Below are 14821 nucleotides of genomic sequence, written 5' to 3'. Positions count from 1 at the left end.
CTAGGAGGAACCTTACTGCCGCCTTATTCTGGACCACACAGGCTGAAATGGCGTTTATATCACTCAAAAATGCCCTGAGCAATGCCACTGACCTGTCGGTACCAGATTACACGGATCCATTCTATCTGGATGTTTCTGAAACAGCCCAGACAGCAAATGGTGTACTGTTTCAGAAAAAGGGGGGTGACAGGAAGGTGTTGATGTACATAAGTGTGACACTAGATGCTACAGAGAACAGACACCCACCATGCACAAGACATGCAGCAGGAGTGGTGAACATTTTGCAGAAAACGGCACACATAGTCATGCAACATCAACTGATAGTACTCACCACACACACAGTAGTGGCATATGTGAATTCTACAGCGTTCACCATGTCATCATTAAGACAGACCAGGCTGGACAAAACACTGACATCACCACACATCACATATACACATGAAGGCATAAACATGGCAGACAACATGGGAGAAGGAGAGCCGCATGTATGTGAGGAAAGAGTGCAGAAAGATGTCAGGGTGAGAGAGAACTTGCTCCTTGCTCCTTTCCCTGATGTTGATGAAACCCTGTTCACAGATGGGTGTTGTTACAGACCCTAGCGGTGGTCAGGAGAACACAGGAAGGATTTCAGGAAGTGGTGGCAGAGCCAGTAGTTGGGAAAGAGTCAGCTCAGATAGCAGAACTACAGGCCATGATTAGAGCACCAGAATGGGCAGAAGGGAAAGTTGTAAACATCTACACAGACTCAGCATATGTAGTGGGTGCTGTTCATATAGAGCTGAGACAATGGATCAGAGCAGGATTCCTGACTGCAGACAAGACACCCATCAGACATGAAGCAGACATGAAGAGACTGGTGGAGGCACTAATGAAGCCAAAAGCTGTGGCTATCATGAAGTGTAAAGGACACGACAAAACAGACACCTGGATTGCAATGGGCAATGATCAAGCTGACCAGGCTGCAAAGAGGGCGGCGGGATATGGAGCTGAGTACGTTATGTTGTAAACTGACAGGACAATACAGGACATGCTGCCACTGTGTGATGTAGACATGATTAGAAAGGAGCAGACAAAGGCCTCTCCATGGGACACCAGTGTATGGCAGGACAGAGGAGCCACAGAACAGGATGGATTGTGGAGAGCCCTGGATGGTAGACTAGTTCTGCCACCAGGCCTGGTACAGAGGACATTACAGGAAGCACATGGTCTCACTCACTGTGGACTGAAACAGATGCAGAGACATCTGACCCATTGGTGGCATCCATTTCTACCGGCTATGGTAGAAAACCACGTGAGAGAATGTAGTGTGTGTATGGTATACAATGTAAAGGCGACCATTAAGCCTCACCAAGGACAGTTTCCCCTGCCACAGCTCCTGGGGCAGGACATTATCATTGATTACACCGACATGATTGACAGAGTGGGAGGACACAGGTACCTCCTGGTAGCCGTGGATGCATACACTGGCTGGCCAGAGGCAATACCTGCTAAAAAAGAGGATGCAAAAACAGTGATCAAATTCTTGATAAATCACTACATACCCGTGCATGGGTTTCCTCGTCGCATCCGTTCAGATAACGGCTCCCATTTAAAAAAATAAAGACTTACAAGAAGTAGAAAAACATTTGGGCCTAAAACACACATTTGGCCCGGTCTACCACCCTCAGTCACAGGGGAGGGTAGAAAGAATGAATCAGACACTGAAAAGTAAAATCAGTAAAGGATGTGCTCAAACCAAGCTGTCCTGGGTGGAGGCTCCACCAGTAGCATTGATGGCAGTGCACAGCTCTGTGAATTCTACCACAGGGTTCACTCCTTTTGAGCTGTGGACTGGACAGCAGTTTCAGGTCCAGGCGCAGGAAACCCGGTGATGATTGAAACAAGTTCCTGGATGAAATATAAGCCATACTACGATCAACTAACAGCTTTGGTGTCAGGTTTCTTTACACAGGTGACGGAGACCAAAGGGGCGATCTGAGCAGTTGTCGGCGACCTCGCTGATGACGGTGCAGAATAGGATGGCGTTGGACATGCTGTTGGCTGAAAAAGGGGGTGTGTGCCACATGTTCGGGAATCAGTGCTGTACTTATATCGCACACAGCTCCTGATGGGTTGGTCATGAAAGCCTTAGAAGGTCTGAAAATTATTTCCCAAGAAATGCACGAGATGTCAGGGATTGCTAATCCTCTGGATGATTGGTTAGGAAACTGGTTTGGGAAATGGAAGAATGTGGTGGTCTCGGTATTCCTCTCGATTTTAGGGATGTTGTGTGCTTTTGCATTGTGTGGCTGTTGTTGTGTTCCCTGCATTAGGTCATTGTGCAGCCGCATTATCGTGGCCACTGTGGAGAAGACGGGCAACCCTCCTCCCTACCAGATGCCCTTGCTCCTGGAAGGGGAGCTGGCCTTGATGGACAGGGAGGAGGATGATGAGGACAATGTTGTGTAGAATTTGTTTGTATGCACTCGTGTCTCTTTTGCGTTGATTTGTGTTCTCTTTCTTTCTTACAGTTGTTGGTCTCCTGTGAGAGACCAAAAGGGGGAATTGTGCGATTCTGTGCTGGGTTATGTTTACAATAATACAACATATATGTATGCCATATCATATTAATTATATATCGGTCGTATTATCAACTATTAATCCTAAGGGGTAGACGAAAGGCTGTGTTTGTGAATGAAGGTGTAGACGAAAGGTGGTGAATGAAGGTGTAGACAACAGGGTGTGGTTGTGAATGTGTGAATGAGAGTGAAAGTACTGTGCCAAACCAAAAGGTCACAGGAGGAGGTCGGCAACCTGTGGGGTCACATACTGTTGTTCTTTGAGGCATAAACAGGAACAGACTGTCTGGAGGACTCCAGGGTGTGAAGGAAGACAACCACCACCTCCACCAACCAACAAAGGATCCATCAACACACATGACTTTTTGGTGTCTGTACTATAAGAAGATGGTCAGGGAGGGTCAGGAGCTCAGACTTCATGAACTGACACATACTCTGTTGTTGTCAGGGAAACATAGTCTGGACCCAGAGCTCTGTAAAATGGTTATTCTGCTGCTGTTAAATAAATATCTTGAAGCCTGACATCTTCTCATATTGCCTCATTAAAGAACACGCAGGACTGGGGGCTGACACATATTGGCTTTGTACTAGCAGGAGCCCAAGTCCAACAGTGTCTTGCTCAAGGACACCTAGGCATGTGGACAGGAGGAGCTGGGATTGAGCCATCAGCCTTCCGGTTAGTGTTGAACCCACTCTACCGTCTGAGCTACAGCCTCCCTTGTTCTTAGTCGTTCGTCGTTAGATGTTCTTCTTCTTACGTAAAGTGATTTTCCTTTTTGGAGGCTTTATCATATTCAAAAACTCATGAAAGTGGAAACACATGTCTCCCGGTGAAAACTTTCTACTCTAGTGGAGTCGAGAGTGGGCGTGGCCAAACGGCTCGAGAGCGCCCCCTACAGAGATGCCCCGGCGGCACACACACACACGTCTCATCCTTCTGCAGAAGTCGGAGCTACTGAGGAAGTAACTTGAAAGTCCGAGACTGTGCAGGAGACGAAAACATGATTTTGAAATGTCAGATGTTGTCTTTAATCACAAAAAAATGGGACAATATTCTCCACCAGATTCACAGCAGTGTGCTCCATTGTTTTCGTCCCACCGACCTACTCGCTGTTGAAGCAGCTGCAGAGTTTGTGCTCAGAGATTTCTCCAGATTCTCTGAATCTTTTAATGATATTATGAACCGTAGACGATGAAATCCACTAATTCTTTATAGTTTTACGTTGAGGAACATTATTCTCAGATTGTTGAACTATTTTCCACCACAGTCCTTCAGAGTGGTGAACCTCTCCCCATCTTCACTGCTGAGAGACTCTGCCTCTCTGAAATCATCTTTTATCCCCGATCATGTTACTCATCTGTTGCCATGGTAACCTCAATAGTTGAGGTGTTCCACCAGGTGTTTATTTTTCATGTTTTGTTGATTCTGTCCCAACTTTTTTCAGACGTGTTGCTACCATAACATTTTTAAATGTGCATATGTTTTTCATAAAACAATAAAATTTCTAAGTTTTAACATTTTTTGTATTTTGTCTTTGGTCTTATTTCAATTAAAATTTGGGTTTATGTGATTTGCAAATCATCTCATTCTGTATTTGTTTATATTTGGAAACGGGCTATTAGTTCAACAGCATCAGGACATACATCCTTTAACTATGGAGTTCAACCAGCAGTCTTCTATTCCAATAAATTAATGTCTTGCTTGGATGTATTGGAAGCAGATTTATTTCAAAGTAAGTTTTCACATACATTAAATTTGTGTTGGTGTTTTGGTGCAAAACAATCAAACTAAAAAGTACAGAAAAATACAACTAATACAAAAGACAGGAGGTTTACAAGTAACATTTCAGGACAGTGTACTAAAATAGTCTATGTACTGTCGTATAAATGTACACAGTACAAACAGTGTGTCATATATAGTGTAATTGCATTACAGTAGGTGGCGCTGTGAGCAAGAAATATAAGGTTCAAACAATGGACGAATTCAGTTATTCTTTATTGTGATTTTTTTTTTTTTTAATCTGAAGCGTATAAAGCCCTGATACTACTCACTCCAGTACAGCAGGTGGCGCTAGGCAACTATATAAATCTTTTTTTTTTTTTGCACCGCCGTTAAAGTAAGCGAAGAAGAAGAACTTCCGGTATGGTGTTCAGGAGCTGGTGGGATGTCGACAGTTGTCGTTCGCGTGTCCTTCTTGTCCCGGTGTTTGTGGTCCGTGTCCACCCGCTGTGTTGTGGTTCCGGCATCGTATTATAAAGCGGGGAGACGTTTACCGGCGAGGAGCCTCACACTGATCCAGAGCAGAGCACGCGGCGACGCACGGCGCGTCACGGCAGGTCGGTGATGCTGCTGCGTTTTGGGTTTACAGGCGGAACCGGAAAATACCGTGTCAGTGCAGTCAGCTGTTAAAACAACCTGCTCCTCTAATCTGGCGTCAGACCAGACAGGGCCGGACCAGACCAGACCGGACCAGACCAGACCGGACCAGACCGGACCGGACCGGACCAGACCAGACAGGGCCGGACCAGACCAGACAGGACCCGGCCGGACCAGACCAGACCAGACCAGACAGGGCCAGACCGGACCAGACCAGACAGGACCAGACCAGACCAGACAGGACAGGGCCGGACCAGACCAGACAGGACAGGACCAGACCAGACCGGACCAGACCAGACAGGACCGGACCAGACCAGACCAGACAGGACCAGATCAGACCGGACCAGACCAGAACAGACCGGACCAGACAGGACCGGACCGGACCGGACCAGACCAGACAGGACCAGACCAGACAGGACAGGACCGGACCAGACAGGACAGGACCGGACCAGACCAGACCGGACAGGACAGGACCGGACCAGACCAGACCAGACAGGACCAGACCAGACCAGACCAGGACCGGACCGGACCAGACCAGACCAGGACCGGACCGGACCAGACAGGACCAGACCAGATCAGACCGGACCAGACCAGAACAGACCGGACCAGACAGGACCGGACCGGACCGGACCAGACCAGACAGGACCAGACCAGACCAGGCAGGACAGGACCGGACCAGACAGGACAGGACAGGACCGGACCAGACCGGACAGGACAGGACCAGACCAGACCAGGACCGGACCGGACCGGACCAGACCAGACAGGACCAGACAGGACCAGACCAGGACAGGACCGGACCAGACAGGACAGGACCGGACCGGACCAGACAGGACAGGACCGGACCGGACCGGACCAGACCAGTCTGTTGTGTTTCCATTCAGTCTGTGGTTGTGTTGTTTTTGTTCTCGCTGTGTACGGTGAGTGTTCAGCCACCGGCAGGACAAAGACACATGAAGACAGACAGAAGACAAGCGAACTGAGAAAACTGTCTCCGGCGTTAACACCACATCACTGCAGCTCTATATGTGGACCTCCAGAGTCCATCAGGAACCTCGGAGTGTCCATGTCACCCAGTGTGCCCCAGCCCTGTGTAGCACTGTATAGCGTCCCCTGGAAACAACTCCCATGTGGTCCTGCAGCCTTTCATTCAGACTTTATTCTAAAAGCTACATGTTTTTGGTGAAGATGTTGTTGTTTACTCCTTGTTTGTTTGTTTTTTTCACATCAAGCTGCAGCTGGTTGAGCTCTCAGGGTTTTTTGTACACTTTAAATCAAACAATAGTCCCCCTGCTCTGCTTTGACTAACTGATCTGTCCTTATTCTGTCTCCAGCCTGCCTCTACTCACGCCTGCTTACTGCATCTGTTGTAGCCTCTCCCTCTCTCTCTCTCTGTCTGTCCTCCCTGCAGCCGGGCTGACCTGAGCGCAGCCAGCAGGGGGCGCTGTAGGGGAAGTGCAGTGTTGTCTCACTATGTTGTCTTCCTTCCAAGGGAAACTGGTGCGGGATGGAGAAGAGCAGAAGTCAGTGGTGAGCCTCCAGAGTCTGACCTGTAATCTGAGACCTCTGGTACAGTTTTATGGTCGGACCGTCACGTCCGTCTCTCTGTCCTCAGATCTGCATCGAGGGGAACATCGCCAGCGGCAAGACGACATGTCTGGACTATTTCAGCAAAACCAGCAGCATAGAGGTACCTCAAAGCAAAACAAATGTGTACATCAGCATCGTCCAGCAGCGCAGCAGCCCCACAACTTTCCCTGAAACGAAGACTGTCAGAAGATGAAAAATCAAATGATGAAACTCAGAGTGCTCCCGGTTCACCTCCGAGTCCAGATTTCAGAGTAAAATCCATAAAAGCGGTGTTCTTACCTGTTGAAGTCATGATGTCGCCCCGCCCCTCCTGCTGAGTCATGATTTACACACAAACAGGAAGTGCTCCTGAACACCCTACCCCTCTGCTCCTGTTTGTTCCAGGTCCTCACAGAACCCGTCTCCAAGTGGAGGGACGTCTGTGGACACAACCCTCTGGTAATGTTCGTGATGGTGTCGGTGCACACACCTGGCATCACACTTTTTAGAGCAAGTCATTAGTTTGGGAGAATATTCCTCGTATAAATAAAGGTTTTAATGAAACGTTCGGACCCAGCGGAAGAACTGAAGGCTGTGTGGACGAACACGGAGGACGTAGAATATCTGTTTTTACAACTCCAGTGAGCGGGCCCTTTGTTTCATGGTGATCCATCTGCTTTATTTTATGAGTGAATTTAATATCACAGGTGGTATTAAGTTCAGAAGGGTCACCAACGGTGTCAGGATTCATCCTCAGGGCCCCGATGACCCGATCGAACCTTGCGGAAAGTGTGTCGGCGGTTTGTGTTGGTCACGGTTGAACTGTGTGTCTCTCATGGTGACCTGTTTGTTTGTTTGTTTGTTTGTTTGTGTCCCTGCAGGCTCTGATGTACCAGGATCCTCAGCGCTGGGGCATCACGCTGCAGACCTACGTCCAACTCACCATGCTGGAGCGACACCTGTCAACCATCGTGAGTTCACTGCGAGCCAGAAACACGTGTCGTGTTGTACAACCTTGTTTCTAAAAAAAAAGTTGGGATGCTGTGTACAAATTTTTAATAGAAAACAGAATGCAAATCATTTAAATGCATATTTAGTTAAAAATAGACCAAGTGAGAAACTATTGTTTTGTCAAACATTTTGCTCATTTTTAACCTGCATTTGTGGACGCAGCGATGAACTGTGTTCACAGACGATGGTTTTCACAAGTGTTCCTGAGCCCATGCAGTGATTTCCACTCCAGAATAGTGTGTTTTTAATGCAGTGCTGCCTGAGGGCCCGAAGATCACCACCATCCAATATTGGTTTCCAGCCTTGTCCCTTGTGTTCAGAGATTTCTCCAGATTCTCTGAATCTTTTAATGATATTATGAACCGTAGACGATGAAATCCACTAATTCTTTGTAGTTTTACGTTGAGGAACATTATTCTTAGATTGTTGAACTATTTTCCAACACAGTCTTTCAGAGTGGTGAACCTCTCCCCATCTTCACTGCTGAGACTCTGCCTCTCTGAAATCATCTTTTTATACCTAATCATGTTACTGACCTGTTGCCATGGTAACCTAATTAGATGTGAGATGTTCCACCAGGTTTTTAGTTCTTTTTATCTTAACACAACTTTTCCAGTCTTTTGTTGACCCTGTCACAACTTTTTTGAGCGTGTTGCTGCCAACAAATTCAAAATGAGCAGATATTATAAAACAATAAAATATCTCAGTTTCAACATTTGATGTTATCTTTGGTCTATTTTCAATTAAAAATTAGTTATGAGATTTGTAAATCATTGCGTTCTGTTTTTAATTACATTTTACACAGCGTCCCAACTTTTTTTTGGACACAAGGTTGTTTACTAGCAGTTGAATAGGTTTGTTGTTAAAGTAGTCATAAGGTCAAACACAGGTGACCTCATCAGGAGTTCAGCTCTACAGACTCACAGCTTGTTGTTGCTTCCAGTCAGCACCGGTGAGGATGATGGAGAGGTCCATCTTCAGTGCGAAGTACATCTTTGTGGAGAATCTCTTCAGAAGGTAAATAAACCCAGACAGTTTCAGCTGAAATAAATTGGTGGGTTTTTGTTGGATTAGTCTACAGATGATAGAGCTGGGATGTTCTCACCGTGGGCTGCTCAATCCGTTCTGTGGTTTATCAAGTTCATATCAAAATACTGACATTCATCACAATTCCTTTATTTCAGTGGGAAGATGCCGGGGGTGGACTACGCTGTTCTCAGCGAGTGGTTTAATTGGATCACAACTAACATTTCCCTTCCTGTCGATCTGATTGGTGAGAAATGCATAGAGCAGAAACACAAACACACATTTAGAGGCACCTCCACTTTGTTCCTGCAGTCACAGATTCAAACAGACGGGGTTTCACACATCACAGACCTCAGGAACCAATCCTGTTCACTTGGGGGCGGGGCTTCCCGTCTCAGCAAGCAGTGGGTGGAGCTAGAGGCAGGAATATTTGCAAGTTACTTTAAGGCATTAGAGGGTTTATTTTCTTGGAAAAAAAAAAAATCTAAATACGTAATTCTGATGAACAGAGATTAATTTTTAGAGATTCAATCAATTTTAATATAGATTATGAAAAAGATGAAAAATGCAGGACTTGTATATCTGAAGACTCTGAAATCACATCTGTTCCATCAGAATCAGAGTTATTGGACAAATTCCTTCAAAGTCTTCACTGCATATATGATACATGTATGATGTATGATATCTGTATGAGTCTGACAGACCGACAGCTGACTGGTTGTATGTTTCTGATGATTTCTATGAGTCTGTTCTTTGTAATATTAAATGACATGTTTTTAATCTAATTGATAGACTCTAATTGAATGTGTTGCTGCTTCCATAACATGTTTCCACGGTAACACGGTTCAGGATGCGATGAGTCATGTTGTTCAGTCTGTTTCATGAAGAAGGGTCTCGGGTGCCCGATCGAATCTATTAAAACAAATTCTACAGCTTGTTTAGAAGGAAAACAAAACCCTCCTGTTATCTTTGTATGTTCAATGTAGAGTTGGTGGGGAAGTACATATGTACACATGTTCAGCTGCTGTTTTTAAAGGGAGGACTAACAGAGGTTCATGGAAACAAAGTCTCCACTGAGCTGGAGGGTCGCAGATGTCTGAATGACTTCCTTCATTTCAAGTCCAGAAACATCCAATAGAACTGATCTGTCTCCCTCCTCTCCTCCTCCTCTCTCCCTCCTCTCCTCCTCCTCTCTCCCGCCTCTCTCCCTCCTCTCCTCCTCCTCTCTCCCTCCTCTTCCTCCTCTCTCCCGCCTCTCTCCCTCCTCTCCTCCTCCTCTCTCCCTCCTCTCTCCCTCCTCTCTCCCACCTCTCTCCCTCCTCTTCCTCCTCTCTCCCACCTCTCCTCCTCCTCTCTCCCTCCTCTCTCCCTCCTCTCCTCCTCCTCTCTACCTCCTCTCTCCCTCCTCTGTTTTATCTTCCCTCCCTTCAACTGACTCTTTCTCCCTCATGCATCCTAACTCTGCTACAGACACTCTCCTTTCTACTCTGTCTTCCTCTCTTGATTGTCTCTGTCCTCCTCCATGTCCTCCAGTCCTCCCCAGCTCCGTGGTTGTCTCAGAGACACTATGAGAGCATCAGAAAGGAAATGTAGAAAATCGAACCACCCTGACGACCTGCTCACTCATCAATCTCTCCTCTCCTCTTTCTCTGCCTCTATCTCTGCAGCCAAAAGCTCTTTCTACCAAACCAGGATTACATCCTCTTTTTCTAACCCCAAAAAGCTATTCTCCATCTTCTGCATCTTCTCCATCTTCTCCATCTTCTCCAACCTCCTTGACCCACCCTTCCCCCTCTACCAAGCCACTTTGTCAATTACTTTACTAAAAAGATAGATGACATACGCTCCTCATTTTCAAACCCAGCTTCTGTAACTACATGTCCATCATCTTCATCCCCTTCGCTTTCCTCTTTCACCCCCCTGTCTCCCAATCAAGTTGTTACCTTGGTAACCTCCACCCCCCCTCCCATCCCATCTCATATTCTCCAGTCTATTGCTTTTCTTTTTCTCTCCATCTCATCAACTCTTTCTCTGTCAACGGTCTGTTTCCTGAACTCTCTGAAGGAGAGTGAACCCTCTCCTGAAGAAACCCCCCCTCAACCCGTCTGAAGTAAACAACTACAGACCGTCTCTCTTCTTAACTTTCTTTACAAAACTCTGGAGCGAGCTATCTTCAATCAACTCTCCTCCTATCTCCACCATAATAACCTTCTTGACCACCAGTCTGGTTTCAACAGACCACTCAACAGAGACGGTCCTCCTTCTGTCTCTGAGCAGCTTCACACTGCTAGAGCAGCCTCTCTGTCTTCTGTCCTGATCCTTCTGGACCTTCTGCTGCATTGGACACAGTGAACCACCAGATCCTTCTTTCCTCCTTCAGGACCTCGGTGTCTCAGGCTCTGCTCTCTCCCTGTTCTCATCCTACCTCAACGACCTCACCTACCGGGTAACTTGGAGAGGATCTGTGTCTGAACCTTGTCCTCTCACTACTGGTGTCCCTCAAGGCGCCGTCCCGGGTCCCCTCCTCTTCTCTCTACACCAACTCTCTCGGCTCTGTCGCATGTCTTTTCCTACCACAGCTATGCTGATGACACCCAACTGATCCTCTCTTTTCCAGATCTGAAACACAGGTAGCTTCATGAATCTCTGCCTGTCTGACTGACATCTCTCAGTGGATGTCCTCACACCACCTGGAAATCAACCTCCACAAGACCGAACTGCTCTTCCTTCCAGAGAAAGACTCTCCCACCCTTGACCTGACTACTACCTTCAACAACTCTGTTATCCCGACCCTGACTGCTAAGAACCTCGGAGACACTCCACAGTCAACTCTCTCTTACTGCCAACATCACTGCAACAACACGTTCCTGTAGATACATGCTGCACAACATCAGGAGAATACGTCCTCTTCTCACTCAGAAGGAGGTCCAGGTTCTGGTCCAGGTTCTGGTCCAGTTTCTGGTCATCTCACATCTAGACTACTGTTACTCCCTCCTGGCAGGTCTACCTGTTAGTACCATCCGACCTCTGCAGCTCATCCAGAATGCAGCAGCTCGACTGGTCTTTAACCTCCCGAAATTCACTCACACTACTCCGCTCCTCCTCCTCCTCCTCCTCTACTCCTCCTCTTGCTCCTCCTCCTCCTCTGCTCCTCCTCCTCCTGCTCCTCCTCCTCCTCTACATCCAGGACATGGTCCAACCTTACATCCCAGCCCGATAACTCCGCTCGTCCTCCTCCTCCTCCTCCTCCTCCTCCTCTACATCCAGGACATGGTCCAACCCTACATCCCAGCCCCTCCCTCCACTCTGCTTCTAACAATCAGCTTGTTGCTCCTCACTGAGTTAAACTCTCTACAAAATCCTGACTGTTTGCTGTCCTGACTCCTAAATGGTAGAATGAGCTCCCCACCGACATCAGGACAGCAGAAACTCTGAACATCTTCCACCACAAACTAAAAACACACCTCTTCAGACTTCACCTTGAACGGTAGAACTTTAGTATCTTAACATGGAACTTACTGATAGAACTTTGTAGTTTGGCTTTCTGGAAGAAATTGTATTTTCTTGATTCTTGTTGTTCTGGTTTTGTACCCTCATGGTTGAAATGAACTTATTGTAAGTCGCTTTGGATAAAAGCGTCAGATAAATGAAATGTAATGTAACTGATGATGCAGCACATTACATGACATCAGTGTGTCTGTATATGTAAACATGTTTACCACATGCTGCAGCATTAATATAAATATAATAACAATCATATAAATCATCTGAATCTGTTCTCAGAGATATTCTAGTGACACCAGTAGCTACAGTCTTTGATGCAGATCATAGAGCAGGTCATCATCCACAGAACAGCACAGAACCCAGCATGCAGCTGTGACAGATGTCCCAGCATGCAGCTGTGTTTGATAGTGAAGCTGCAGCAGCTCTGATTAACGCTCTGCTCCAGTTTACCTGCAGGCGTCTCCTCAGACCTGCCATGACCGGTTGAAGCAGAGATGCAGAGAGGAGGAGAAAGTTATTCCAATGGTGAGGATGCAGCGCAACACACACACACACACAGCAACACACACACAACAACGTGCAACACACAACACGCACACAACAACATGCAACACATACACATCACTTTATTGAACACAGGCTGTCAGTCACCTGATCAGTTCTGTTTCCTCTGTGTATGTCTACTTGTGTGTGTGTGTGTGTGTGTGTGTGTGTGTGTGTGTGTGTGTGTGTGTGTGTGTGTGTGTGTGTGTCCACCGTGTGCGTGTGTGTCTCTGCGTGTCCTCAGGAGTATCTGGAGTCCATCCACCAGCTGTATGAAGACTGGCTCATCAAACGCACCTCGTTTCCTCTTCCTGCTCCGGTTCTGGTGAGTGACGCCGTCGGTACTTTACTTTACGCAGGTAGTTCCAGGTGACTTCTAGTCTCTAACCAATCAGCGACCATCAGTGATGTCATCGACTATCAGTGATGTCATCGTTGGTTTGTGAACGTTATGAATCCTCTAGTTCAGATTCTGTCCGTCACCATCTTGTTAGTTCGGACAAGTTTGGAGCAGGAAGTGACCATATTTGGACGAGCTGGGGGAGGAGCCAGCGGTGGATCTGACCGATCTGATTGGAAACCTGACGATACTACGTCCCGCCCACCGATAGCTGTAACCTGACTGCACCACAGGCCTGTCAATTAAACAGACACGCCCCCAAAAACAGGTCTTCTTGAATCTTCTTTTCTAATGAATGAGGGATTATTTTCAGATGGACCTCCAGAAAACTAATAAGAAGGAGTGACTTTAGCTAACAACACCGAGATAACTGATGGACACATTTTATTCACTTTGGATTTGATGAGAGAAGTTGAATGGGAGTCTATGGAGCCGGAGGCTTTTTGGAGCCGACCTCTAGTGGCACTCGCTGGTATTGCAGCTGAAGACACTTCTGGATCAGAACCATTTTACAGACCTGAAGCTACGAACTCTTATATCTAGTCTGTGTCTTTAATTCCTCCACAGCAGCTGCTTGCTTGTGATTCTGACCCGTTTCTAATACTTTAAGAAAGCTGTTGAGAAAACGACATGTTTGTTTGCAGGTGATTCCTGCTGACCACGACTTGGAGAGGATGCTGCTCCACTACGAAGAACACCGAGACAGGATCCTAACGACGAGCTCCCGCTGACACACAGCTACAGTACATATTCACGTCCTCTGAGACTCTTCTCTGCTCTATGATTCAGATTTGAACTTAGTGTGACAGATTTACTTTTTGTGTTGTACCCAAACACAAAACATTCCTCTGATCTTCAGCTTCACTTAAAACACGTTTATTTATTTACATAACGGAGTTTGGAAAAGGGTTTTCATTCTGCACCGTCTGCGGTTACCTGCACTATGAATAGGCTTTTACGTTACTGTTTAATATATAATATTTCACTTCTGTGCACCGGTCTTTGTGTACAGTCCCATTAGCAACAATTGTTCTATATGTTTTATCCATAATAATAAATAAATTCTGTTTTCTGAATGAGGAATTTATCTGCTCTTTTTTTGTCATTTAAATTCTGTTAGATTAAAAGTATTTAAACACTTCCTGGAGTGATGGATTTTGGAAAGCTGTTCTGACCCCGTGGGTCTCCGCTCTTTCATCCACCTTGAGGTTCTTTGCTACTTCAGATGGTTCTTCTTCTACTTTCCCCCTCGATGCCCAGATTGCAGAGGGTTCGGGTTAAAGAGCTCGATGAGATCCTTCTACTGGGAGGCAGCTCGCCCTCCTTTCGTCTCGCTGGCGGTCTGTCTTTCTTTTAAAGGCGTGGAGGTGACGTCCTCCCAGGGGACCGTCACCTCTAGCAGCAGTTTGCTTGGTGGACTTGGATATGAGGAACCTGGCTTCATGTCCTGGGTGGAGATGTGGCTGGAGAACTCACTCATCTCCCAAGCTGACGACCTCAGCGCTGGTTGTCAGGCCTCCATCAGTACAGGATCTGCATGCATGCTGGTGTCTCTGCTTTGCCCCTCTGTGTGCAGATTTGGTGAGCTGGGAAACACATTGCCAGCTGCCTGTATGAAATGTTTAACGTGGTGTGGTTTGGCTTCGGTCACCTTCGAGCTGCCTGTAGCCTCCTGCTGACCAACCTGCAGGTTCTCCTTTCCTGACTGTGCCAGGGTCTTGGTGAACCAGAAGTGGAACAAACAGATCCACCAAGGAACGACTCTGGTTCTGGAACGAGTCGAAGAACAGATTTGAATCTGGTGTAAATGTTGTGGGAGGATTTGAAACAATGTGT

General features: G+C 46.8%; 1 protein-coding gene across 5 annotated transcripts; it reads left to right on the top strand.

Annotated features, from left to right (window-relative positions):
• Positions 1-4685: 4685 nt before the first annotated feature.
• On the top strand, positions 4686-14061 carry tk2 (thymidine kinase 2). Of its 5 annotated transcripts, none has more exons than XM_069174696.1 (10): positions 4686-4895; positions 6425-6462; positions 6548-6622; positions 6907-6960; positions 7383-7472; positions 8456-8529; positions 8697-8785; positions 12488-12567; positions 12830-12910; positions 13630-14061. In XM_069174696.1, the coding sequence occupies exons 1-10, from the start codon at positions 4724-4726 to the stop codon at positions 13714-13716; spliced, it is 840 nt and encodes a 279-aa protein (XP_069030797.1). In that variant the 5' UTR covers positions 4686-4723; the 3' UTR covers positions 13717-14061. The 5 variants fall into 5 exon arrangements, with proteins under 5 accessions (XP_069030797.1, XP_069030798.1, XP_069030800.1 ...); XM_069174699.1 differs by having other exon boundaries at positions 4804-4895; positions 6344-6462; XM_069174700.1 differs by having other exon boundaries at positions 4806-4895; positions 6306-6462.
• The last annotated feature ends 760 nt before the right edge of the window (positions 14062-14821 follow it).

This window comes from Embiotoca jacksoni, unplaced genomic scaffold, assembly GCF_022577435.1.
Source record: "Embiotoca jacksoni isolate LCO1_2020_lvr unplaced genomic scaffold, fEmbJac1.0.p SCAF_60, whole genome shotgun sequence".
Lineage (NCBI taxonomy): Eukaryota > Metazoa > Chordata > Actinopteri > Embiotocidae > Embiotoca > Embiotoca jacksoni.
The sequence above is the reverse complement of the archived record's forward strand: the minus strand, read 5'-3'. Positions and strand labels throughout refer to the sequence as shown.

Coding starts and splice junctions, on each gene's coding strand:
- tk2 (XM_069174696.1), top strand. CDS start 4,724: ATGTCGACAGTTGTCGTTCGCGTGTCCTTCTTGTCCCGGTGTTTGTGG. Junction 7,473..8,455: donor AGCGACACCTGTCAACCATC/GTGAGTTCACTG, acceptor TGTTGCTTCCAG/TCAGCACCGGTGAGGATGAT. Junction 12,568..12,829: donor AGGAGAAAGTTATTCCAATG/GTGAGGATGCAG, acceptor GCGTGTCCTCAG/GAGTATCTGGAGTCCATCCA.